This window comes from Sciurus carolinensis, chromosome 4 (assembly GCF_902686445.1).
Source record: "Sciurus carolinensis chromosome 4, mSciCar1.2, whole genome shotgun sequence".
NCBI classification, from domain to species: Eukaryota; Metazoa; Chordata; class Mammalia; order Rodentia; family Sciuridae; genus Sciurus; species Sciurus carolinensis.
This window is the reverse complement of record NC_062216.1, coordinates 173479575-173506898: the sequence shown is the minus strand read 5'-3', so window position 1 is coordinate 173506898 and position 27324 is coordinate 173479575. Positions and strand designations below refer to the sequence as shown.

Genomic DNA, 27324 nt, shown 5'->3' with positions numbered 1-27324 from the left:
CCTTCCCTCCCAGGAAGTCAGCTTACTCCCTGCTTAGACCCTCTCACGTGCAGGCCTCTGTACTCAGCCTGCACCCTGGGGTCATAGAGCACACCCAAGTTAGCCTAGGGGCAGCCAGCCTCTCCACCTTCCTCTCTTCACCTTCCCCTTGTTCCTCGACCTGAGTGAAGCTGCTAGTTCCTGTTCAAAAAGTACTCTCCTCCTCACAGTCGGAGATCTTAGCTGGGTGCAGAGTGAAGACACAGTCACGTCCTTTGCAGGAAGTGTGGTCATGTGGCTAAGTCCTGATCAGGGGGATATAAGTGGAATGGACATCCTGCCGTGAGTACTGTATCCTAAGGTAGGAGTAGGTTCTTCGTGGCAAAACAAGATGAAGAGGCCCGGGTTCCTCAGCAGAACAGCTCATTCTCACACACAGGCTCACACTGAGGGTGTTCAGGAGTTAAAGGCAACTGTACTGACTAGTAATGCCAGAGACTTCAAAATATCTGTGAAGGCTATCAGAATCAAAATGGAGTCGCTCGTGCCAATCCTAGCAAAAAACAAGTAAAGTTCCGAGGCTGCAAAGGAGGGGCTCCCTCACTGTGCCTGAGAGCACCAGCACAGGACTGCCAGCCGCCAGCCTATGGAGGTCAGGCCACCTCACACTAAAAGCTCCGCTGCAAGGACACCGCCAGACTTGTCCATCCTCGGGGCCGAGGACTCTTGCTCGGAATGCCTGCTGGCTGCTCCTCGGTTTCTCCTTGAAAACGTCCCTTGATGGGGCCCCTGGGGCCTCCATGGCGTGGCTCAGTGGGCATGGGTGTTCCCACTGCCGTGCTTGGTTATTCCCAGATGCACATCCTTATGCTCTGGGGACTCTCATTGTCTGGTAGGGGACAGTTCTGGTGAAGCCAGTGCCCTCTGGAGGGACCCGGAGTCCTGGCGGAGGCAGTCCTCTGCGCACGCCACTCCACTCCAGCCCTTCCCGCCCTGCAAGCCCTTTCTCAGGCCAGGCCCTCTTTCTGGGCAGCGCCCTGCAGACTTCACTGGGGACCAGGATTAGCACGGCTGCTTTAAACACAGGCCCCGTACCCGGGAGGGGCTGCAGCAGGCCTGGCTCTTCTGGAGAGCTCTGACAAGTAGATCTCCACAGACCTGACGCCGTGAGCACTCCTCATTTCTTCTGGTAGATTCTCTTTTGGTACTGCACACCAGGTGTACTATTTTGTTTACCTGCAGGCCTAGTTTGAAACTTCTCGTGAGCACCTGTATTCTGGCTCATTTGGGTCTCGCTGCGTGTGCCTCTGAAGATGTGGCTGCTTTCTCTTTTCCTTCCTGCTTCTGAAAACTTTCTGGGAGCAATTTAAACAGAGAGCCCAGGGCAGCCACTTAGAAGCCATGAGGGTGGCTGTTACCATCTTCACCCAAGACAAAGTCTCCTGCATGACAGACAGCCCCAATTGCCACCAGAGCGCCTACCAGTCTCCCATGACCAGGGGACTGCAGTCTCAAGTCCAGGCCCTCTGCCTGCGAGTAAAACAAGAACCCTGTGCGGGTGTTCTGTCATGAACGCTCTCCCCAGAGCTCGGCCTCCTCTGACGGGGCTCACTGGGTTTCCTCTGCTCTCTGGAGACTGGTAGGAAAAAAACGGGACTGACTATAAACGGTGAAAGAAGGCCCCCTCTGGGAACCCACTTGCACACGGGTTTATTTTTATCCATTGCTAAACTGCAAACACAGGGTCCACACCTTGGGAGGCTTTTGACCTCTGTATCTTAGCTTTGCCTATTTTCAATCTGCTGACTTTTTCACTTATATTAAGATAAAGACAAACTGAAATGATAAAGGACAAAGCCTGCTTAGCAGTTTTTCTTACAACCAAGATAGTACAACAAAACTAAAACAAAACAAAACAAAATCTTCAAATTAATGTTTTGTAATTTGTGGCAGCTCTGTGGCAGCCCACACACTAAGAATCATTCCTTTTTGAAATGAAAATGTAGGTTTATGTGGCTGATGCTGGTTTAGGAAACAGTTCTGCCCTTTTGAAACTACCCTAGTCAACATCTTGAGTTCTGTCCAGTGTAAAAAAATTGTTTTGTCTGCACATCAACCAAGGGGAAAAACAAACAAGCAAACAAACAAAAACAAAAGCTGCAAATAATCTTCTAAGAACAATTTTTAAAAATTTTTCCCACTGGCTTTGAGTAGTCCAGCAGAGCAGACTGGCAAACAAGAGGACATGGTCTGACACTTAATTGAAGGCTGCCTGGGGGCTTGTTACTGCAGCAAGGACAAATGTCAGTACCTGAGTGTCCACCTTTAAACCAAGGCTGAACAGAGAAAAGGGTGGGCCTTTCTAAAACCATGCTGCCACAGGGACTATTTTACCCCAAAGCTGGCCTGCAGCCTTCCTGGACTGCCCATCCCAACAAAGAAAAACCTCCTTCAGCCATGTGAGTGAGTGATCTTCATTTGTCCCACTTTGTCAGAAATATAATTTGAGGGCTGAGGTTGTGGCTCAGTGGTAGAGCACTCACCTAGCATGCATGAGGTTCTGGGTTTGATCCTCAGCACCACATAAAAATGAAAAAATAAAGGTATTGTGTCCACCTACAACTGAAAAAAAATTTTTTAAAAAAGAAATATAATTTGATTCAAATGTCTTTTCACAAAGCGGTGAGTTTACTATATTTTTATATTTATAGTTTACCTTTACATTATAGATTTATAGTATTCAGTACTTCTATGTTTACTACATTTTCCTGTCATGACTAAAATGAGAGTAACAAGCTCCTCCTGCGTGTTCATGAGCTACACGTGCCCACGTTGCTCATGGTATCTGCGTGCCAAAACCCTTAAGGAACTCCACTCCAGTTGGCTCACGTGAATTCTGACTGTTAGAGTAACGAACCCGAGTGTCTTCTGTGTACAAAACTAGAATAGATCTTTCACATATTAGCTGCTTTTAAGTTTGCGGGTAAATAGAAACGAGGGTATCCTCAGAACCGCTGGCACGTTCCTGTCTGGTTGCTGGCAGCCAGGGTATGCTGATCTGCTAGATGCCAAGATCCTCAAAGTCCAAGTCTGACCCGAGAACCAACAGGCAGATCAAAGTGTCAGTCGGAGCCACGGCTTCCTGCCATCATGTAGGGTAACTCACCCTCAGGCTTGTCTTTTTGTTTTTGTTATTGTTTTAACGAGGAAATAATTACTATGTTTGCCTAACAACTTAGGCTTCTCGAGTAATCTAGGTATAATTATTTAAAATAAATTAGGTAAACATAAATGGATTAATGTTTATAAATAAAATTTCATGTAAGTCTTAATATTAAATTAAGTAACAGATACTCATAAAACACCTGAGTCATTTCTAAGTAAGCTAAAATACAGAAACACCAATTGCTAAATATAAATTCAACCTTGGTTTCTTAAATTCCATATAAATATATGTATTTGTGTCTATTAATAAGTATGTTCTATTACTCATTTTTAAAAAATTTTTTCTAGGACAAAGCCCATGTTTCCAGAAATTCTACAGCATGTTCTCATCAGCCATTGGTCTATGGCAGGAAATTCAAGACAGCTTTCCTCCTTAGATTCTCTAGAGATTAAGGTTACTAAGAGTTGAAAATTCTAATTAATATATGCAATTCTATGTGCAAAGAACATGAGGAAAATTAAGATGTTTTCAATAATAAAACTACAAGACATCTTTTATAAGAAAAGGAATAATTTTCTAATCTAAATTTGGAAATTTTCTAAAGGATTGTTCCAAAATATAAATTTTAGAAAGGAAATGAAAACAAGGTAGAACGGAACCAGAAGAAGAGATGGGAACTTATGAAGGAAAGGTAAGGAAAGTGAAATGAAATGGAATTTTCTGTGTATGAGGAAGAATTTTGTGAGATGGGACAAAATTTTTGTTCCTGAAGTAGCACTGGATTGTTCCAGACAGAAGGGGGTAAAAAATAGACAAAACTACATTTAAGCAGTTCATAAAGGCAGGTCATAGAAGGTTTGTGAAGAACAAATCTTAGAGAAAAATCTGTGTGTGATCAGGTCGGCAGGAATGAAAAGAAAGCTGTTTATGAGTTTTTCTAAAACTTGAGCATTAACACACTGATAAGACCAGATCTAATAATTCTGTACATTTGAAGCAGTAAGTCTTCCTTGGAATAGCCATCTGCTCTTAGTCAAAACTTGCAGGTTTTGATTTAGTCCTGTGGTCTGCCTGGCCTGTGGTCTGCTCTGCCTGGCGGCCTGTCCTGCCTCAGTTTCCATCTCGCTGGGGGCTCTCTGTGGACTCTGGTCAGCTCCCACAAGCTTGCCTGCCAATTCTGACTCTGCTGTGTGGCCTGATGCTAAAAATGTTTTCTAGGCGTAGTATAATGTGATTTTCCACTTACGGCTCTTCTTGATGTACCTGAAGTGCTCCTGGAACCAAAAGCTTTCACGTGCTTCTTGTGCTTCTTATGTTCCCCAGGAGCATGCTCTCCCTACCCAAGGCACGGGTTTGAGGGTGATGCCGCTCCTGCCCTTGAACATCTCTTCCAGCGTCTCATTACACTCAATTCCTTACCATCAGCTTGATTCCTGGTTATGTAACTGGCCTCCCATCAGGAGCAACCACAATGCAGGGGCTTTTCTTTACTTTTTGGAAACTGGCCCAGGAAGAAAGACTGTGCTGTCTCAAGGTGATTGATTTCTTATGCTTTAGGTTTTGATTACTTAGGAAAACAGCTTTTAACAAGTTAAGCTTTTTTTTTTTTTTAAACATCTGTTTGCTTTTAAATTCTTTGATCACTTTATTAATAATGCAATCACTTTATAACTAGTTAAAGCCATTCTGGTTAAATGATTGACTATTATTTAAAAATGATCTGTGATCCTATTTTGACATTTTGATCCTATATTTCCTGGGATTAAAGTCCGAAATTGTCTTTTTGACCTTGGTTTTCCAGTTGGGCCCCTTGAGATCCTCAACCATTCTCTCTCCTCTTGTAGAGATAATGAACTAGCTGGGGTATTTGGTATGTTGGGTTGCATGGGAAGCACTGTCAAATAATAAAGTGATAGTGAGCCTTTGTTAAGTGACACTGATAGTGTGTAACTGGTGTGAAGGTCCTGATGGTCCCAGTGTGGTGGTGCCACTGTTCTCTTAGAATGCTGGTGCGAGGACAGTAACTGAAGGTCCCTGTCCAAGGCCACACTCTCCTCAGAGCCCTGTCTTTTGTAAGCCATAGTTTTGATTCTTCTCTGAAAGCATTTGCTACCACATCCATGGAACAGTGACAAGTTCTCTTGAAGAGACATTTTTGGTAACTTTAAGGTCAACGGACTAAACAGAGATTCCCAGAACCCTGTTGAAAGGAGTGATGGGTTCATGAAACCACTCACGAGGACCAAGCAGAACAGGAACTCTCTGTGAGACGGAATGACTGATAAAACTTAAGGGTTCATGTCATTTACTTGACAGCTTGTTGGTTCTTTACCTATATATTTTCTAGATTTAAGGAAACAACTTCTAAACTATCTAGTTTGTCGCAACGTGATAAAACAGACACTTGTAAACAAAGGTAGGATTAAGTACTTTTTTCCTCCCTACTTGATTCCTCCCCAATTCAGACACTATTCATATTTTATGGCGAATGGTTATTTGCACAAGTTCAGAAAGGATCCGCTGTCACAGGACACACTGGGGAACACTGGCATATCTGAAAACACTCATGGGATGCCTGGCTTCAGGGTGTGTAGTCCTGCAGTGAGCGAGGAAGAACTGTCACCTCCTGGCAGGCCCTGGAGTCTTAGGACACAAGACTCGATGTAACACAGGTGAAAATCTAGTCCGCCTTGGTTTGCTTTCTGGGTTCAAGAAGTTTCTAAATCTGAGATTACTCTATGGTAAATCACTTTTCTGCCACAGGAAACAGTCAAGGCAAAACAACTCATTTTGCAAAGAAATCGTTTTTCTGTTATCTTTAGTTAAAAAAATAAAAAGTATTCTAGAGAGAAAAATTGTTTCTAAAGAAAAACTACAATCCACCTGTTATTGGTTCTTTACCTAAATGTTGATTCTGCTCATTGTCCTCAAGGCTTTTGTCTACCTGGAGACCAGACTGGATCCTAAATTCTCCTCGGTCACTCCAGTTCAGTTTTCTCCCACAGAATTACTAAGAACAGGGACTGTACTTTACCACAGTCCCATAAGCGGAAGCTGGACAACCTGATGTGAATTTCAAGGGATAAGCCCAGACCTGATGTGGGCAGCTCAGGAAGTTCCATACCGCTGGTGCCACGACCAGAAACATTCGAAAACCATGAGCCTAGGCAAGAGACTGGTGTCACAGTATGACTTGTATCAAAATAAGACACTTATCCTTGTTGTTTGTTGTTTACACTGAGCTCTTTCTCACTTGTCAGGATAATGATGTAGTTAAAATCTCCTATTCAATAGCTACCAGATGGTCCACCTGGCAACTCTGGCAACATCCCCTGCACAACTTTTTGTTCAAATTATACCAGCAGTCCTTTTTTATAACACTCTCCTGGTTCAACCCCATCCTAGTTGAATCTGTAGGTTTTTATCAGCTAAATAAGAAAAAGTCTGTGGTTCTGTTAATGCTTTGTGCTGGATCTGGCAACTGAGGTCCGACCACATGTTAAGACAATCAGCTCCATGACCTCAGCAGGACTGGCCTGGGTCATTGGCCTTAGTCCCCTCTGAGTCTCCATTCTGTTCCAAGCCACTCTGCAGACTGACGTGTTACACTCTTCTTAGCTTTGTTTTGCATTTTCCTTTTAAACTCTGTACTCTGAAGAAGCTCAACTCCTGATGAAACAATGCTGCCCAGGGCCTTGCATGACAGCCAGTGCCCACAAGACAGAACTGTATTAGCTCAGTTCACAGGCTGGGCTGGAGGCACCTGGCAGGCAGGACTTGTAGGGCAGGGCAGCCTCACAGTTGGAGGAAGTGACTGGAGGTCTGGGGGGCTAAGGTGGCTGGGATTTGAGGGGCAGAGGGCTGGAGAGGAGGGAGCTACAGAGGGCTCTAGAGTCAAAGTGGAACCTTGCACTTTGGCTGAGTAGCAGGCAGCACACAGGTGCAGGGCAAGAACAGCACTGGGAACCAGGAGTGGAGCTGGCAGAGCACAGCACGTCAGCAGAGGCCTCGGCCAAGCCATTCGCGGCGCAGCCTGGACATGCCAGGTGCCAGCACCTTTCCAGACCTGCCCCAGCAAAGCCTCAAAGGAAGCACGGAAGGGACCAGGTTAAGCTGCACATTCACTGCTGCCAAACCAAAGCTCTGCACAATCCAGACATTTGAAAGTGTACAACTGATAATGTGAGCCACAAGAAAATGTGACCATCACCAGGAAAAAGGTCTGCAGGAACAGACCCCCAAGTGACAGGGAAGATGGGATTAGAAGCAGATTTCAAAACAGCCATTTTAAATACTTTCAAGGAGCTAAAGGAAAACATAAGTACCACAAGAACCGGAGAAACTAACGTTGGAAATGAAAATCTAACTGGACGAGTGTAACAGCAGATTAGATTCTGCAGAACGTAACAAGAGAAACGATCCAAACTGAAGTACTAGAAAACAGGCTGGAAAAACCAAGACCCTCAAGAGATGTAAGCAACACCGTCACACAGGATGCAGAGGAAGCCAAGATGGAGCAGGCCCTGCAGGATAACCACACCGCTGAAGACGGGTGACCAAGAGGAACCGCAAATGCAGCCTGAGCAGTGGCATGTTCCACAGGAGAGCGAACGCAGAGAACTGCAGGCCTGGTCACCCGTGCCAACGTGAGTGGTAGGTACCGGAGCACTCCCCAAAGACTGCAGAGCGAGAAAGCAAGAGCACCCCCACCCAGAGTAATGTTCCAAGACTTAAAATAAAAGATTCTTCAATATTTTAAAACACACTGAAGTTTATCTGTTACTCACCAATAGAAAACTTGAGCATTTTAGATGTATTTGAAGGGGTGGGCATGGCCTTTGTCTTGGAATTTAGATAGGAAGCTCGCCTTCTTACACTTGCAGTTTTATTTGGTTGAGAAGAGGGTGACAAAATGGAGTTAGGGTCCAGCCTCAGGCCTCCACTTCCTGGGGTCTGGGGCAGAGGGAGAGGGGCTGTGCTGGGAGCCTGGGGTTGCTCTGCCATGGACTCAGCAGCGTCGGCCCTCCTTGCTTGCCTGCAGGAAGTCCCAGCGGGGGCTACTGGCAGAGACTGGCGCAGCATGGCCGATGCCATTCTGCTTGGCTTGCTGGCGTTTGACAGAGGCCGGGAGCTGCTGCCAGGAATACCTGCGAGTTCACCTGACTCAGCTGCAAGAGGAGACACAAGAAGACTGGGCATCACTCAAACTCACTTTGTTTGTTTGAACCATCACACTGTTTACCAAGCACAAGAGAGAAATATACATACACCAGCAGCCCCACTCATGGAAGGCTGACTGAACTTCTCCAGGTGTAGTCTTCGCACCGCTAGGTGAGGAACACGTGGGGGAAATGTAGACTTGGGGCCCCCAACTCATACCCCCTGAGTTGGCTGCTGTTGGTCCAACCTTTGGCCTTTTATTACGTCTCAACAGTACAGTAAAAAAGAGTGGTGCTGATGACTGAATCAGTGGGGCAAGATATAGCTCAAAACACCTTGCTGAGGGGCCAAGGGCTTCCATTTTCAGAATGTGTACATGTGCTACAGAAGAGCCAGGAACTTGGCAGAGTACTTCCAAGTCACCTTGGTTGTAAAAGTCAGGACACAGACTTCTCTCTTTTGGTTTTTGTTTGTTTGTTTGTTTGTTTTGGCAGAGCTGGGGACTGAACCCAGGACCTCACGCAAGTGCTTTACCACTCAGCCGCACCCCTGGCCTTCTAATTTTTTTTACTTTGAGACAAGGTCTCACTAAGTTGCTGAAGCTGGCCTCAAACTTATAATCCTTCTGCCTCGGCCTCTTGGGATTATAGCTGTGGCCACTGTGTCTACTCAAATTTCTTATAATGACTGAGTGGCAGGGTCTAGATTCGAAATACGATCAGTATAATTCAAGAGTTCATACTTTCCACGTCTCATGAACAAAACCCTCAGTGGACTCTGGCCAGAGTCTTCATCGCAAATATAACATGAGAAGGATTTAGTTCTTAAGAGCAGGAAAACATGCTTTCCTGCAGCCTACAAGTGATTCTTCCTTTTACCACTAGATGGCAGCTTTGGCTCAGCAAGATGAACATGGGAGCCTGAATTTGAATAGTTGTGGCAAGAGGGAATAAAATACATGCGGCAATCACAGGGGACACATGTCCCAAATGAGCAGGACAGTCCTGTCTTAACATGGGCGCCTGACTCCAGGAACACAAGCCTAAAACAAGCGTCCACCTGCATCTCAGCATTGAAAACGTGCACGCTTTCTGATTACATGGACCCTTAACTAAAGTCACCCATCTCCTTCCTGGAGGGAAGCACCCCAGGGCAGGGATGAAGAATCTTCCCTGCCAGCCTAAAAAGCCCAGAGCAAGCCCTGAACAGCATCCTGATGAGCCAGGAGGTTCTAGGAAAACAGTATTAGCCTAACGGACAGCATTCTAGGCCTCATCTGACTAGTGGGTCTGAGCATGAACCACCAGCTGCTCACCTTTACCTGCTGCTGGAGACGCACACACACTGGATGTGCTGCTGGAAACAGACCCAGAAGAAGAGGATTTCCTTGTGAGACTGCCAGTATAGCCAGGTGGCTTTAACAGGGTCTTCTTTAGCCCCAACAGAGACAAAATGTTAAAAAAAAAAAAAAAAAAAAAAACAGAATCAGCGAAGATTTCATTGTCCACCCGTACTTATTTCTGCCAAGGTAGGCTTCTAAAATAATTTGTAATACTTTAATGATTACGTAATGGTATCCATGGGGATTATCCCCAGGACCCTGCAAATACCAGAACCCACAGATGTCCAAGTTCTGATGTCAAGTGGCACAGTAATTGCATACAACCTGCACACATCCCCTACCTTTAAGCCCCTGCAGGTGACCAGCAGTGCCTTACATGAAGTAAGCAGTGGAATCGTGACAAGAGAAATAGCCAAAGTGTGTCCAGGACACATGCAGCTTTTGTCCCGAATGCATTCAATTTGCAGTTGGTGCTTTCACAGGAGTGGGAACCAAGGACATGGAGGGCTGCCTGTGTTTCTCAAAGTGCAGTCTTTCCAACCGTGGCTTGAGGAACATGTGAGGAAACTAATTGAAATGTAGATTTTGGGGCTCCAACTCATACCCCAAATTGGCTGCTGTCAGCCCAATTTGTGGCAATTTAAGAGGGAATGCCAGTGATCTTTACACATGGCTCAGTTTGATGCCAGAAAATAAATGGCAAAAGGTGGGAGTCTCCATGCCTGTGGGGAGCTGCAGCTCAAAACAGCAGCACCCATGTCCTCTGCAGAGACCTCGTGAGGGAGACAGGGAGCATCCTACCATTACTGAGATGGGCTTTCCCCAGCACACGCAACTTTGAGGTCAGTTCACCAAGCTGCCTCTAGTGGACAAAGCTTTTGACTTTCCTATTTGACTTTAATCAAAATTCACACCCCTGGTAAACAAAGTTGCCACCTTGTTCCCATGGATGGCAGGCAAGACACAGCCCCTGTGGCCCTGGCCAACTCACCTTGCTGGGAACGGGGAGTGATCGCTTGCCTTGGCCCAGGTGTCTTCCATGAGCTGGAAAGCTGACCTCATCCAGAGCCTTGCTGGGTTTGTCCAGGAGCACATCCCCGTGAGATCGCTTTTCATTGAGGAGTTTCACCGTGGAAGGAATAGCTGGTACCTCTGTCTTGGGCTGATTTTTAATGTGAAATGGGAGAACTAAGTCATCTTTAGAGATGCTGAGGCTTCAATTCCAAGTGACCCCAGGCCCTGCTTCTCCTCCCCAAATCTACCATGCTGCTCAATTCATCAGCTGGTGCAAAGGAGTGAGGGTCATATCCTTTACCAAGTAACTGTGCACACTGATGATGAACTTGGCTTATTAAAAACAGCATAAAAAAACACCAGGCAGATGGAGCAGAGGGGAGAAATCCACTAAAGCTATTCCTCAGTCAGAGCTTCACCTAAAGATGACCATAAACTGGTTCCAGCTACGTAAATTCTAAAATGCTACACAGCAAGGTGTATTCATGACACGGTCATCTCTACCAGAGAAGCTACCCAACTGCAATGAATCTCATTCTGGTGCAGGAAGCCATGTCTTCTGACCAGAAGTCAAACAAAGAATGAATTCCTGACATACTTAGGGACAAGGGCCTTCCACTCTCCATGCTCACATAAACAGCAAGGAGAGTTAATAAGCTGGGAGTGGCAGGTGCAGCAGCAACTCTTCCCTTGCAGCATCTGAACACTCAAGTTATACTTCACATAACATAAAACCACCATTTTAAAGTCTACACTCAGATTTTCATGTTTGCAATTCTCTACAACCATCAACATAAGCTTGTTATAGAACATGTTATTCTAAAAGAAACCCGTATGCATTAGCAACCACCCCCTCTGGCTCCCACTACAGTTTGCTGCTGCTGATCATTTCATTAAATGGTCATATGATATGTGACCTTTTACATCTGGCTTCTTTCACTAAACGTGTTTTCAAAGGTCATCTGTATAATAGCATGTATCAGTACTGCAACTTTTTATTTGGTACTGAGGATTGAACCCAGGGCACTTAACTGCTAAGCCACATCCCCAGCCCATTTTTCTATTTTATTTTGAGACAGGGTCTTGCTAAGTCACTCAGGCCCCCACTTAGTTGCTGAGGGTGGCTTTGAACTTGTGATCCTCTTGCCTCAGCCTCCCTGGTCTCTGGGATTACAGGCATGTACCATTGTGCCCAGCAGTGCTGCAACTTTTTATTGCCAAAAGTATTCCATTGTCTTGATTCCACTGTCGTCAGGGATGGACTTGGGTCAACCCAGTCTTTGGGCAGTTAGGAATAATGCTGCTGTGAAGGTCTGTTTCAAGTACACGTGTGCCACACCACAAGCCCTGCCTGTGTGCATCGGTGCTGTGCTCACAAACCCTAAGGTCAGGTCTCTGATCAGAGTCAGGATGGGTTTAAAAACGGGAAAGGGCACTTCTAGGCAGGTCCCTGCTGCGTGTTCTGCACTCACTCACCCTAAGGCAACCCCACAGTGTCACTCCCCACCACTGCTGCCCACAGCAGAGCAGCACTGGGAAGGGTGGCAGGGCCTGAATAACCTGCCCTGCTTGGTCTCTCCGACCTCTCCTCCACAGGAAGAGCAAGAGGCGGATCAGGCAGGCTGGGAAGCAGGCTGTGGTCGTGGTCTGGAATCCACCCTCCCCTGTCCATCCCTCCACAAGCCTCCCAGACCCCAGTTCTCCAGAGTGTACCTGTCAACTACCACTTCCCAGGACAGCACTTCCCCACTCAATGCCCAGGTGGAAAGCAATGTAAAACTAAGTCACAGTCAAGAACATGCCTAGTGGTCACTGGAGGAGGAACTTTTGGAAGAGGGTGCTGGTTAGAACACATGCATGCCTGGGGGTGGAACACCCAGTGCTGTAACAGATGCCACTGTGAACAGCACTTGGGAGCGGGTATTCCTAAGCTGTTGCTTCTCAGTGCCACACTGCTATCTTCCCATCCCATGCTCTGGACCCTCAGAGATCCTGTGCCTCCAGGCCTTCCCTGCATGGTCTCCATGGCAGGGTGTGGATGGGAAGCCGAGAAGCGAGGAGTGCCTGGGTCCCCAGGAACAGCTGCACCACACAGTTTTGTCTACCTTTTCTATGGCGCTGGGCAGGTGCCGTCCTCTCACAAATGAAGCTCGAGGCAGCTGCAGCTTGCTGACAACCCTCTTCTGAGGTACTGCCTGATCCGAAGGGTGGACAGCAGCTGGCTCCCCTAGCAAAGGACGAGAGGAGGGGGGCGGACCCTGTGTCAGGACAGGGCCCACCTGAACAGGAGCACTGGGCAGGGCTTGGGGGGAGGCTTGGAACAGGGGCTCCCCAGAGGATGGCAGCCCCTGAAAGGGGCTGTCTGACAAGTAGTATGTCTCTCTTTTAAGTGACTTGGGGCTCTTCTCCATTTCCTGTTCTTTCTCAAAGAGTTTCACTTTTAATTTTGATTCCTGGATGAATCTTTCCACGCCCTGGCTCGAAGAGCTTCCCGGCTCGGCAGCCTGGGCCTCTTCTCTGCTGTGGCGTTCCAGCTGCAAAGCCAGCAAGCGAGCCTCTCTGTACACTTCCACAAACTTCTCTGCCGAGAGAGGGCTCAAAGCGCAGGCACTGTCACATGCTGGCAAGCGAGGCGGTGCAGCAATCTGACTACTTAATTCCAAGCTGGCAGCAATACATCTTTCTCTGTGCCCAACAGGCCCAAAAAAGACTTCATCATCTTCATTTGCACTGTTTTTAAAGAAAAGGATTATTAATGGTTCATAATACTGGCATTCAAGTCAAAGCTTCACTCAAAGTGGTTGTGTCCCAAGCAAGGGAAGAAGACTCATTTGTTTACCTTGAAGAAGACAGTGAAAGATCGAAGTCAAATTTTTCATCAGCCAAAAGAACACCTGGGAGGAATAATGTCAAGTTATTTTAGGATTGAGGTGACATAGGAAAATATTACCAGTCTCTCAGCTAGCAGGGCCATTAGGAAATTTCACCCCACAAAGTGTAACCTATTCCCATTTTAATGTAGTGGTATCTTCACAGGGCACTCTAGATTTTCTCCCCCCCACCCATTTTCTTCCTTTCTTATTAATTAATTAATTTTATTTTATAGTTGTTAATGGACTTTATTTATATGTGGTGCTGAGAATAGAACCAGTGCCTCACACATGCTAGGCAAGTGCTCTACCACTGAGCCATGACCCCAGCCCTTCGTTTCCTTTTCTAAGTTGCACCAGCCATTCTGGGTTTGCTAAGCCACCCTAAAAGCACAGAGCCTTGTTTTTGTGACATACTCTAACATGCTTTCACTGAATCATTCAACTGGCTTTTAAAAAGATGAGCTAAGTCATTTTCAGGTATAGGACATTTTTAAAAGACCTCTAGAATTAAAGCTCCTCGAGAATTAAATTCCCCGCTCCCTTTTTTTTAGAACCAGGGACTGAACCCAGGTGCGCTTAACCACCGAACTACGTTCCCAGTCCTTTTTTTATTTTTTGCTTTGAGACAGGGCCTCACTAAGTTGGTGAGACTGGTTTTGAACTTGCACTCCTCCTGCCTCAGTTACTGGTATTACAGGTGGCTAAATTCCCCTCTTATAAACCACAAAATACCCATTCGCCTTTCAACAAGAATTCCAAATACAATTGAAATGTGGAGTAGGGACTCAAGTATCTGTTGGTACCAGCACTCCGTGGAGTCCTTCCAGAACCCCCAGGTAAAGTGCTTCTAACACCCCACCCTACCGTACTCCCCTCACAGCTTTCGCTGGCCTTGTCCACTCACCCAGTTCCCTCTAACACACCCCAGGCTCTGGGTCAGTGGGTCCCTCAACTGGGGCAACTGCTCCCCACCTGCAGCCCCCATGCCACAGCTCCCAAGGGCCTTGGACCTGACCCCTACCTCCGGTTGCACTAGCCTGGACACTCTGGGCTCTCTCTGGCCCCAGCAGGACTCAAAGCTCCTCCAAGATAACAAATGTCTTATGCACCCCAAATTCCCCAATGACCAGCTAAGGGCCTGGACACTTAACAGTTACTGAAATGCACTTATCTTAATAAACAATACTTAATAATAAATCAGAATTTGAAAATACACTAGTACCTAATTAAATCCTAGTCAGTCAAATAGCCCTAGTTACCTAATCAAGGAAAAATATAGACAGGCTGGAGGTGTAGGTCTGTGGTAGAGCAAAAGCTTAGCTCATATGAGGCCCAGGGTTCAAGCTCCAGCACCAACACATAGAATAAATTAAAGAGAAATGACCACCAGAGAGGAAGTGAAAAGGTTCATAAGCTAGTTTCCTCAGCTTTGGGCACATAAGCCCATGAAGGCTAAGTAGATCATTTTCCAGGAAAATATTGTTTAGTTTTCTACTAAAATTATCCAAGTTTTTTTATAAAACTGAGTCCAGACTGATACAGTACCTTCAGGTTTGATTACACGTGGCTGCCGCCATTTTGAGACAACAGCCAGGCCCTGTAGGACCCCTGGCCAGACTGACTGAGCCCTGTCTCCAGGATCCCTCAGCCCGACCGATCACTCCCTGCCTCTGGGGCCCTCACATTGACTGACTGCTCCCTGCCACCAGGACCCCCAGACCAAATGACTGCGCCCTATCACCAGAACCCCAGAACAACTGATTGCACCCAGCCTCCAGGATCCCACAACCACACCAAACACACCGGAACTCCAGGACCCCTGCTGGACCAACCGCACCCCCACTCCAGAACCTCCAGCTGACCACGTCCACCCCTGAGCTGCGGCTCCCCATTTGCCAACACATTTCGAAGCCAGAGCGGCCATATTGGATAATCCCAGAAGCCGGAGCTGCTATCTTTAGGTGGGGCAAATCCCATCCTGAGACGCCTGCTGGAGGCTTGAAGCTCATTGTCAGGTACCTCTCATGCATCAGGCTACTGAACACTGGGAGTTTTCATTTGTATATGACTGTTATACAGTAGATTTTCTTTTTTCTCCATTTTAAAAAAATTTAAGTTTTTATTTCTTTACTTTTCTTGCTTTCTTTTCCTTTTGTTTACCTGTTCCCTCAGAGTCTCTTTCTCCCTTTTTTGCATGATAACATCCAATTTCTTTTGATTACACTCTCACCCTTTCTATTTTCTAGAACTTCTGTATATTCTTTTCTTATCCCATTAACAGCCATATTCTACATCCCTCTGCATCCTCTTTGTCCTCTATTAGAAACTGTAGACCTTATTGCAAACCTGTTTGTTTTACCGAAGATAATATTTGAACTCATTTTGTTTATTATGACAATTTTGTATTGTCCCCATAGGGACTATTTGGTCTAGGATTGCATAGTGTCTGATTTGGGCACTGCTAATATTGATCTCCCCTTAAAGAAAGGGTTTTGGAAACCTATAGGGTCACTATAAGCCTATAGCGGGAAATCTGCAATACCCCAGATCTGCACTGCTAGAGGGGAAGATACATGAACAACATGAAAAAACAAGGGAAGAAAATGATTGAAACAAATCTAGATTCTATATTAATAGAATCCAATGACAGTAGGTTAGAAGAAATGTCAGAAAAGGACTTCAGATTATACATGATTAAGATGATTCGCAAAGCAAAGAATGAGATAAGAGAGCAAATGCAGGCAATGAATGATAATATCAATAAGCTGAAAGAGCACCTGCAGGAAGCAAAAGATCATTTCAACAAAGAGATAGAGATTCTCAAAAAAAAAACAAACGGAAATCCTTGAAATGAAGGAGACAATAAACCAAATAAAAAACTCAATGGAAAGCATCACCAAAAGACTAGACCACTTGGAAGACAGAACCTCAGACAATGAAGACAAAATATTTAATCTTGAAAATAAAGTCGCCCAAACAGAGAAGATGGTAAGAAATCATGAACAGAATCTCCAAGAACTACGGGACATCATGAAAAGACCAAATTTAAGAATTATTGGGATTGAAGAAGGCACAGAGATACAAACCAAAGGAATGAACAACCTATTCAATGAAATAATATCAGAAAATTTCCCAAACCTGAAGAATGAAATGGAAAATCAAATACAAGAGGCTTACAGAACACCAAATGCACAGAATCACAACAGATCCACACCAAGGCACATTATAATAAAAATGCCTAACATTTAAAATAAAGATAGGATTTTGAAGGCCGCGAGAGAAAAGCATCAGATTACATATGGGGGAGACCAATACAGATAGCAGCCGACTTCTCAACCCAGGCTCTAAAAGCTAGAAGGGCCTGGACCAACCTATTTCAAGCTCTGAAAGAACATGGTTGCCAACCAAGAATCCTATACCCAGAAAAACTAACCTTCAGATTTGACGATGAAATAAAATCCTTCCATGATAAACAAAAGTTAAAAGAATTTACAAATAGAAAGCCTGCACTACAGAATGTTCTCAACAAAATATTCCATGAGGAGGAAATGAAAAACAATGTAGGTCAGCAAAGGGAGGAACTACCTTAGAGAAAAACCACTCAAAGGGGAAACCAAGCCAACTTAAAAACCAAAAATAAGCCAAATGACTGGGAATACAAATCATTTCTCAATAATAACCCTGAATGTTAATGGCCTAAAATCATCAATCAAAAGACATAGACTGGCAGAATGGATTAAAAAGAAGGACCCAACAATATGCTGCCTGCAAGAGACTTATCTCATAGAAAAAGACATCCACAGACTAAAGGTGAAAGGATGGGAAAAAACCTACCACGCACATGGACTCAGTAAAAAAGCGGGGGTTTCCATCCTTATATCAGATAAAGTGGACTTCAAGCCAAAGTTAGTCAGAAGGGATAAAGAAGGACATTTCATACTGCTTAAGGGAACCATAAATCAGGAAGACATACGATAGTAAATATTTATGCCCCAAACAATGGTACATCCCTGTACATCAAACAAATCCTTCTCAATTTCAAGAATCACATAGACCACAACACAATAATTCTGGGCAACATTAAAGCACCGCTCTCACCACTAGATAGATCTTCCAAACAAAATCCAACCAAAGAAACCATAGAACGCAATAACACAATCAATAACCTAGACTTAATAGACATATATAGAATATTCCATCCATCAACAAGCGGATACACTTTCTTCTCAGCAGCACATGGAACCTTCTTGAAAATAGACCATGTGTTACGCTACAAAGCAGCCCTTTGGAAATGCAAAAAAATAGAGATACTGCCTTGTGTTCTATCAGATCATAATGGACCGAGAGTAGAAATCAATGAGAAAATAAAAAAGAGAAATTACTCCAACACCTGGAGACTAAATAATATGCTTTTGAATGAAACATGGATAACAAAAAACATCAGGGAGGAGATTAAAAAATTCTTAGAGGTCAATGAGAACGATGATACAACATATCAAAATCTCTGGGACACTATGAAAGTGGTACTAAGAGGAAAATTCATTGAATGGAGCACATTCCAGCAAAGAATGAAAAGTCAACAACTAAATGACCTAACATTACAGCTCAAAGCCCTAGAAAAAGAAGAACAGAATAACAGCAAAAGTAGTAGAAGACAGGAAATAATTAAAATCAGAGCTGAAATCAATGAAATTGAAACAAAAGAAACTATTCAAAAAATTGACAAAACAAAAAGTTGGTTCTTTGAGAAAGTAAACAAAATAGACAAACCCTTAGCCACACTAACAAAGGAGAGAGAAGACTCAAATTACTAAAATACATGATGCAAAAGGAAATATCACAACAGACACCACTGAGATACAGAACATAATGAGAAGCTACTTTGAAAATCTGTATTCCAACAAAATAGAAACTACTGAACACATTGACAAATTTCTAGAGACATATGCTCCTCCCAAACTGAACCAGGAGGACATACATGATTTAAACAGATCAATATCAAGCAATGAAATAGAAGAAGCCATTAAAAACCTACCATCCAAGAAAAGCCCAGGACCAGACAGATTCTCATCCGAGGTTCTACAAGACCTTCAAAGAAGAACTCATTCCAATACTTCTCAAAGTATTCCAGGAAATAGAAAAGGAGGGTACCCTACCGAACTCATTCTATGAAGCTAATATCACCCTCATACCCAAACCAGGAAAAGACACATCAAGGAAAGAAAATTTTAGACCAATATCCTTGATGAATATGGATGCAAAGATCCTTAACAAAATATTGGCAAACCGTATCCAAAAACATATTAAGAAAATTGTGCACCACGATAAAGTGGGGTTCATTCCTGGAATGCAAGGATGATTCAACATTCGTAAATCAATAAACATAATCCATCATATCAATAGACTTAAGGATAAGACTCATATAGTTATTTCAATTGACGCAGAAAAAGCGCTTGACAAAATACAACACCCCTTCATGCTCAAAACACTAGAAAAAATAGGGATAGTAGGAACATACCTGAACATTGTAAAGGCTATTTATGCTAAGCCCATGGCCAACATCATTCTTAATGGAGAAAAACTGAAACCATTCCCTTTAAAAACGGAAACAAGACAGGGATGTCCTCTTTCACCACTTCTATTCAACATTGTCCTCAAAACTCTACCCAGAGCAATTAGGCAGACTAAAGAAATTAAAGGGATACGAATAGGAAAAGAGGAACTTAAGCTGTCACTATTTGCGGATGACATGATTCTATATTTAGAGGATCCAAAGACCTCCTCCAGAAAACTTATAGACCTTATCAATGAATTCAGCAAAATAGCAGGCTATAAAATCAACACACATAAATCTACAGCATTTTTATACGCAAGCGACGAAACAGCTGAAAGGGAAATGAGGAAAACAACTCCATTTGCAACAGCCTCAAAAAAAATAAAATACTTGGGCATCAATCTAACCAAAGAGGTAAAAGATCTCTACAATGAAAACTACAAAACATTGAAGAAAGAAATTAAGGAAGACCTTAGAAGATGGAAAGATCTTCCATGTTCTTGGATAGGCAGAATTAATATTGTCAAAATGGCCATACTACCAAAAGTGCTATACAGATTCAATGCAATTCCAATTAAAATCCCAATGACGTACCTCACAGAAATAGAGCAAGCAATCATGAAATTCATCTGGAAGAATAAGAAACCCAGAATAGCTAAAGCAATCCTTACCAGGAAGAATGAAACAGGGGGTATCGCAATACCAGAACTTCAACTATACTACAAAGCAATAGTAACAAAAACAGCATGGTATTGGCACCAAAATAGACAGGTAGATCAATGGTACAGAATAGAGGACACAGACACAAACCCAAATAAATACAATTTTCTAATACTAGACAAAGGTGCCAAAAATATGCAATGGAGAAAAGATAGCCTCTTCAACAAATGGTGCTGGGAAAAATGGAAATCCACATGCAGCAGAATGAAACTAAACCCCTATCTCTCACCCTGCACAAAACTCAACTCACAATGGATCAAGGACCTTGAAATCAGACCAGAGACCCTGCATCTTATAGAAGAAAAAGTAGGTCCAAATCTTCACCTTGTTGGCTTACGATCAGACTTCCTTAACAGGACTCCCATAGCACAAGAAATAAAAGCAAGAATCAATAACTGGGATAGATTCAAACTAAATAGCTTTCTCTCAGCAAAGGAAACTATCAATGCGAAGAGAGAGTCTACAGAGTGGGAGAATATCTTTGCCACTCATACTTCAGATAGAGCACTAATTTCCAGAACATATAAAGAACTCGAAAAACTCTACACCAAGAATACAAATAACCCAATCAACAAATGGGCTAAGAATATGAACAGACACTTCACAGAAGAAGATCTACAAGCAATCAACAAACATATGAAAAAATGTTCACCTCTTTAGTAATAAGAGAAATGCAAATCAAAACTACACTAAGATTCCATCTCACCCCAATTAGAATAGCGATTATCAAGAATACAAGCAACAAAAGGTGTTGGAGAGGATGTGGGGAAAAAAGTACACTCATACATTGCTGGTGGGACTGCAAATTAGTACAGCCACTCTGAAAGCAGTGTGGAGATTCCTTAGAAAACTTGGAATGGACCCACCATTTGACCCAGCTATCCCACTCCTCGGCCTATACCCAAAGGACTTAAAATCAGCCTACTACAGAGATACAGCCACATCAATGTTCATAGCTGCTCAATTCACAATAGCCAGACTGTGGAACCAACCTAGATGCCCTTCAATTGATGAATGGATAGAGAAACTGTGGTATATATATACAATGGAATATTACTCAGCTATAAAGAATAATAAAATTATGGCATTTGCAGGCAAATGGATGAAATTGGAGAATATCATGTTAAGTGAGATAAGCCAAACTCAAAAATCCAAAAGAGGAATGATTTCACTGATAAGCGGATGATGACACATAATGGGGGGTGGGAAGGGGGCAAGAATGGAGGAAGGAGGGACTGTATAGAGGGAAAAGAGAGGTGAGAGGGGTGGGGGGGGAGGAAAAAATAACGGAATGAATCAAACATCATTACTCTATGTAAATGTATGAACATGCAAATGGTATGCTGTTACTCCATGTACAAACAGAAACAACATGTATCCCATTTGTTTACAATAAAAGTAAATTAATAAAAAAAAAAAAAACTGAGTCCAGAAGAAAGCAAGTGAATCCTAGTAGTTCAATTATCACAAAATAACTAGAGAAACATTACAGAACTATCCTAAGGGGAGGGGGGGACCCTGTTGGTTTCATAGGATAATTCTATCAAAGCTTAAAGAACATCGAATTCCAATATTATTTACGTTGTTCCAGAGGACAGTGAAATAAACCTGGTAACCCTCTTCTATGAAGCAAGCACACTACCACCAAAAACCTGTGACATTTGCTCAATAAAGGTAGAAGGAGACCAGCCTCACTACGACAAAAATGTCCTCAGGGCTAGGGTTATGGCTTAGTGGGAGAGCACTTGCCTAGCACGCCTAAGGCCCTGGGTTTGATCCTTAGCACCACATAAAAAATAAACCCAATAAAGGTATTGTGCCCATCTACAACTAAAAAAATAATAATTAAAAAAAAAATCCTCAACAGGAACAACAGCAGGAGAATCCAGCAGCACGTTAAAAGACTAATAATGCTTTAGGGCCACACTCATTTCATTTCAGCAGTGTAATATGGTTTAATTTAACACAATGCAGCAATATAACCATTATATTACTAGAACTAAAGAGAAAACTGTGACTGTCTCCATACACACTGAAGAGGCATATGCTAAAAGGCAACATATATTCTTGATTTTAAAGGCTCTTAATAAAAATAGATGCATTTTATCATACAAGGAAATAGTCATCTCAACCCAAAAGCTAAAATTAGGTTCAATGGGATAACATCAAAAGTATTCCTCCTAAAACAGAAGCAAATGTACCTTATCAGTTGGGATAGGTTAACTTAATGCTGATGTAACAAAGAATCCCCAAAGCTTAACCAGCCTAAACAATGAAGACATAATTTCTCATTCAAACGATGTTTGCCAAGGGTAAGGTGGACCCTGCATGGCCTCCCCACTTCAGATGCTGGGCTGACTGAGTTTCCACCAGCAGGACCACAGTTGGTTTCCATGAAAGATGAAAGAGCAAATTCCAAGCTGGTTCTTAATGACATTTACCCAGAAGGGACACAAAACACCATACTCCTATTTCATTGGCCAAGCAAGTCACCTGAGCCAATCCTAACTTCAAGTGGGCAAGAGATATTATTTTATCACCTACCCAAAAAGAAAAAAATCCTTAGCAATATTAACAAACAGTATCAGGGACTGAGTACCATCTACGTGTATTAGTCCACAAGCCAGTGTTAGGCTTAATGGAAAGCTACAGAAGCAAGTCCATTAAAGCCAGGCACGAGGCAATGTCTCCAAGCCCACAATGCTTACTGTTCTGGACATGTTAACCAACATGATCAGACAAAGGAAAGAATGTGGAGACAAACTTTCACAGTGCACAGATGCTATGGTTATGGACTCAGAAAATCAACTAAAAGCTATTATAAATAGTAAAAGGATAAAATACTACTACCAAGGACAAAATTATTACATGGCAGTCAACATCCTTCACATACACAAAGAACAGTTACAAGACATAATGGGAACAGAGTAAAGTTTGATCCATGTATCATAACATACCAGGACAAATTCCAAATAAATTAAAGACTAATTGAAAATAAAAAAGAAACCTGAAAGGAACAAGAGGTAATTGCTTTGAAATCTCAGTACTAAGGCCTAACTATGACACCAAACCATAAGCCCCAAAATAAAAAACTGATTTTCAAATATATAAATTTGTAAAATCTCTTAAGTGGCAAAAATCACAATGAGCATAGTTAAGAGGAACAAGAAGCAGGAAAAATAGTATTTGCAATTGATCTCACAAACGGCTAATTTATAAAAGTACCTAAGAACTTTTAGGTACTAACTGTGCTAAGAACACAACTATCAACCTAATGGAAAAATGGAAAATTTCACAGAAAATAAAAAAAAATGTTCTTAAATACAACAAGAAGTTCAGTCTCTGAAAAATAAAGAGTACTGGAAAAGACACTTTCCCTAAGACTTGACTTTTCATCTATAAGACTGGCAAAAAGCAACATTTGATGGCAAAGCTGTGGGGAAAGAGACAGAAGGCCACCTGGGCAGGACTGTCCCAGGAAGACTGCACATGCCCTTGGACCCAGCAAGCCCACTTCCAGGCACATCTTCCAAAGAGCAGTAGCATTTGAAACAGCAAGACAATTTACAATCTGACCCTGTGGTGGAACACTGCATAGGTACAAAAAGTAACATTCCTTTTATATTGACACAACAATCCTCAAGATCCATTAAGACACAGGACAGTGAGGAGGCAGAAGAAACTTGACACTGCCTACATATTGGCTGGCATTTGCACAAAGTGTATCTAGTAGGGGATACAAGACACTGATGACATCAATGACTTTTGGAGGGGGCGAGGAGGTGACCAAGGGACAAAGATGAGAGGGGTATATTTCGCTTTTTATAATCTCAACTTAGGAAACTGATTTTATAGGTCACTTCTAGACACCCTCAACTGTCTACTGTGGAAAAAAGTACCGTGGGCTAGACGCCAGCCTCTCCCAGTCTGGGCGGGCTGACTCAATCACTCTCAGTCACAGGAGCACCAATGAGCAGCAGTCTTCAGGCAGACTCTGGACACATGGCATCCGCCCTCCGGCATGCACCTGGCAGCACTGTGAGAAGCCAACACAGAAGAGGGGACACCTCTGAGGAAACTAAACAAAGTGTGCTTGAGGAACTGGTCAGAGGTTACAGCTACAGCAACACTGAAGAGGGCCTGTGACCAGGGTGCAGAGCCTCCATTTTATCCAAGAACAACACAAGGCCACGGAGGGCTCTCGGCAGATGAGTGTTAAAATCCAACTTGTTTTTTAAGGGTCAGATTTCCCTGGCTGCTGTGCAGTGTCAGAAACAAGGTGGCAACTGCAAATGCACGTAATGGCTGTTATGGGTTAGGTGAGGCGTCCCCCAAAAGTTCATGTGAAACAATGCAAACATTCTCAGAGGTGAGATGATTAGATTATGAGCTCCGTAACCTAATCTGTGCGTTAATCCACTGCCACGGATTAACGCAGCGGATTAATCCGTGGCAGTGGATTAACTGGTTATTAACTGTAAGCGCAAAAGGATGGGAGGCAGACCTCAGCGGATTCAAAGAAGCCTCAATTCCTTCACAGACTCCGACATCGTTAGGGCCCGTTTTCCAGATGGGAAAATGGTTGTCAGTTACAGAAGGGATTTTGGTTTTAGAGGGTACAGAGATGTGATCATTGGAAACAGTGCACGTGCAGTTTTGACCATCGGGGACTAGTTGTACAGATTAAAACCAGACCTGAGGGATGAGTACTCAAATCTTGCCCATTGTCAGTTAGGACTAATTTGCCATGGGGGAAGGTCAAGATTTAGGGTCCAGCATTCAGTATCTGCCCCTTTCCTTCAGGGCCTGTTGTTAACAGGAATGAATGCACTGGGAGAGGCTTAATGTTTGGCCAATTCCCTCTCCCTTCTCCCGAGCCACACCGTCCCTCCATTTTTCTTGGGGAGCTGTCCTATAGGAATCTTATTTTCCATAACCCTTCATAATGCAGGCAGGCAGGGTGTGGCTGGAGGAGGTGGGACACAGGTGTGTAGCTATGGGGGTCATATTTTCTCCCTACTTCCTTGTTGTCCTGTCCTCAGCGACTTTCTTCTGCCTCACCTCAGGACCAGAGTTAGAGTCACCTGACTGTGGACTGAACCTCTGAAATTGTGAGCCAAAACAAACTTCCTCCTCTAAGTGGTTCCCATCTGGTTTTATGGTCACAACAATGAAAAAGCTCACTAAAACTCTGGGCAAAGTGAAAAGCAAGCAGGTGCAGGCGAGGTAAGGTGGTTGAGAACAGGGTGGTGGCATCTGGATGGAGTTGGAAAGAGAGTAGTTAAAAAATACATTCTTAAGGTGGAAACAGGAGTAATTGGGGACCGAATGTGTGTGGAAGGTTCTCAGCCTGCACAGCTAGGTAAACAGAGGGGCCACTTACTTTGCTGGGAAAGACAAACAAGCACCAGTAAAGACTAGGGTTGGAGAGGGAGCACCACTGAGTTTGAGGTGCCAACCATTCATGTGAAGATGCCGAACAGGTGGCTATCCAAGACCAGAGCTCAGAAGAGAGCTGAAAATGAGCATCTCCACAGAGCAGACAGACATAAATCCAGGGGTTGCTGATGACCCCCAGGGCGAAAGTACAAAGAGGTCCCAGGCCAGGTCCAGGGGCGATCAGCTTGCGAAGACAGCCGAGGAAGAAGAGGAACCTGCAAAGAGATGCCAATATACCAGCCAGACAGGGGAGGAAAACCAAGAGTTTCTTGAAAGTTTCCAGAAGAAAAGGAGATGGAATGTTATTGGAGAGTTGGTGGACTAAATTAGGACAGAAAAATGACAAAAAGAATTGGCAATGTGGAATTTTAGTAACTGATAAAAGCGGCTTGACTGCAGGGGCGTGGACAGAAGCTGGGATGGAAGGGGTTGAGGGAGGAGAATAGCAAAACAAATAAAGAAGGAAGTTTGGCTCTGAGCAAGGAACAGCAATGGAGAGGCAGGGGAGAAGACAGGGGGACAAGTGGGACAAGGGAACGTACCTTCATGTGGATGATGAGTGTAAAATAATGGACAGGCTAAAACAAGGAGGTGAAGAAGGGCAAAGAAGGGGTGAAGCCCTTGAGCAGTGAGGTTCAGCAGAGGTACTGATTTGAAAGGAGGGCACAACGGAAGGAGAGAGTGAGTGCAGAAACAAATAGCCTCCTAGACAGGATGAAGAAGCAATGATGATTCGCAGTCTCTAGGAGGTTTCTGCAAACTGAAATGCTGAGGGCACGGCAGTACGCTGTCCAACTGCCTCACCTACTGTCCTCAGGAACAAAAGGTAAAAGGATGTCAAAATGCTTTAAGAGAAAAAGGGTATAAGCCGGGCACGGTGGCACACGCCTGTAATCCCAGCAGCTCGGGAGGCTGAGGCGGAAGGATCCCAAGTTCAAAGCCAGACTCAGCAAAAGACAGGCACAATGCCACTCAGTGAAAGCCTGTCTCTAAATAAAATATAAAATAGGGCTAGGGACGTGGCTCAGTGGTCGAGTGCCCCTGAGTTCAATCCCCAGTACTTACCCGCCCCGCAAGAGGGTATAAACTTTACAGTTGGCCCATCCTCTGCATCCCTTGGGTTCGACATCTGTGGACACAGCCTACTGTGGATTGGAAATACCTGACTTATAACTGAGCCAGTCCTGAACTTGCAGACTTCTTCTCGTCATTAATTCCCTAATACCGACTGATAACTGCGTACACCGCATTCATGTTGTAGCGGGCATTTTAAATAGGATTTAAAGCATAAGGGAGGGCACGCCTCCACTACATGCAAGTGCTGTGTCGTTGTACGGGAGCCTGGGCACCCGTGGGTTTCCCCGAGGGCTGACGAGGGGCAGCTACCGTTCGGGGAATGTTCTGCCTCTCATCTGACAACCAACAGACAAGAGGGAACAAGAAAGAAGGTTCGGGCCAGGCGCCCTCGCTCCCACGGTCCTCGAGGCCTCACCGAGTCTTAGGAGGCAGACGCCAGTGACCAACAGGAAAATGTGCAGGTCCGTGCGGCCACGGGTCGGAGAGCCCACCACGAGGGAGCCTGCGGGCGAGGGGGACTCTAGGCGGACACCTGCCCCTGCGGCCCCGGCGCCCTGAACCCCTGCGCCGCGCTCACCTTCCTCCCCGGCCGCGTCCATCTCGGCTTCCCGGGAGGAGCCTGCGGAGGAAGTGCGGCCGTGAGTGGGGCGCGGGCCCACGGAGACGCGCGCCGCCCGCCGTCCGCGGACACTCGCCCTCACCTCACCTCGCCCGGCCGCGGAAGACGCTGCACCTCCGCCGAGGGTTTAAACGCGGCGCCGGGCGGCGAGGGTCGCCGATTGGCCAGTTTGAACAGGGCTGGCCGCCCGGTGCACCCTGGGAGTTGAAGTCAGAGCACCGGAAGCGAGCCCGGCGCGCACGCGCACTACTCTGCGCGTCGGCTTGACTGCGCACGCGCGGACACTCCCGCCCGGAAGTTGCCGACCTGGAGCCCCGCCCCGGCCTCGTGGCCGCAACGCTAAGCTGCTGGGTGTTCGCCAAGGGCAGTGGAATCAGGGCT

General features: G+C 44.6%; 1 protein-coding gene across 3 annotated transcripts in view; it reads right to left on the bottom strand.

Moving 5' to 3' along the window:
• The window catches only part of Gtse1 (G2 and S-phase expressed 1), a 31102-nt gene extending 4028 nt beyond the window's left edge, over positions 1-27074 (bottom strand). The window contains exons 1-6 of one of the 3 annotated variants that reach the window (XM_047550909.1): positions 26902-27074; positions 13501-13555; positions 12767-13391; positions 10639-10809; positions 9621-9735; positions 7933-8313 (exon numbers count right to left, since the gene is read on the bottom strand). In XM_047550909.1, the coding sequence (XP_047406865.1) occupies positions 7933-8313; positions 9621-9735; positions 10639-10809; positions 12767-13391; positions 13501-13555; positions 26902-26923 (1369 nt within the window). In that variant the 5' untranslated portion in view covers positions 26924-27074. The remainder of the gene's footprint in view (positions 1-7932; positions 8314-9620; positions 9736-10638; positions 10810-12766; positions 13392-13500; positions 13556-26901) is intronic. The other 2 variants (XM_047550912.1, XM_047550911.1) reach the window with 2 other exon arrangements.
• Positions 27075-27324: the final 250 nt, after the last annotated feature.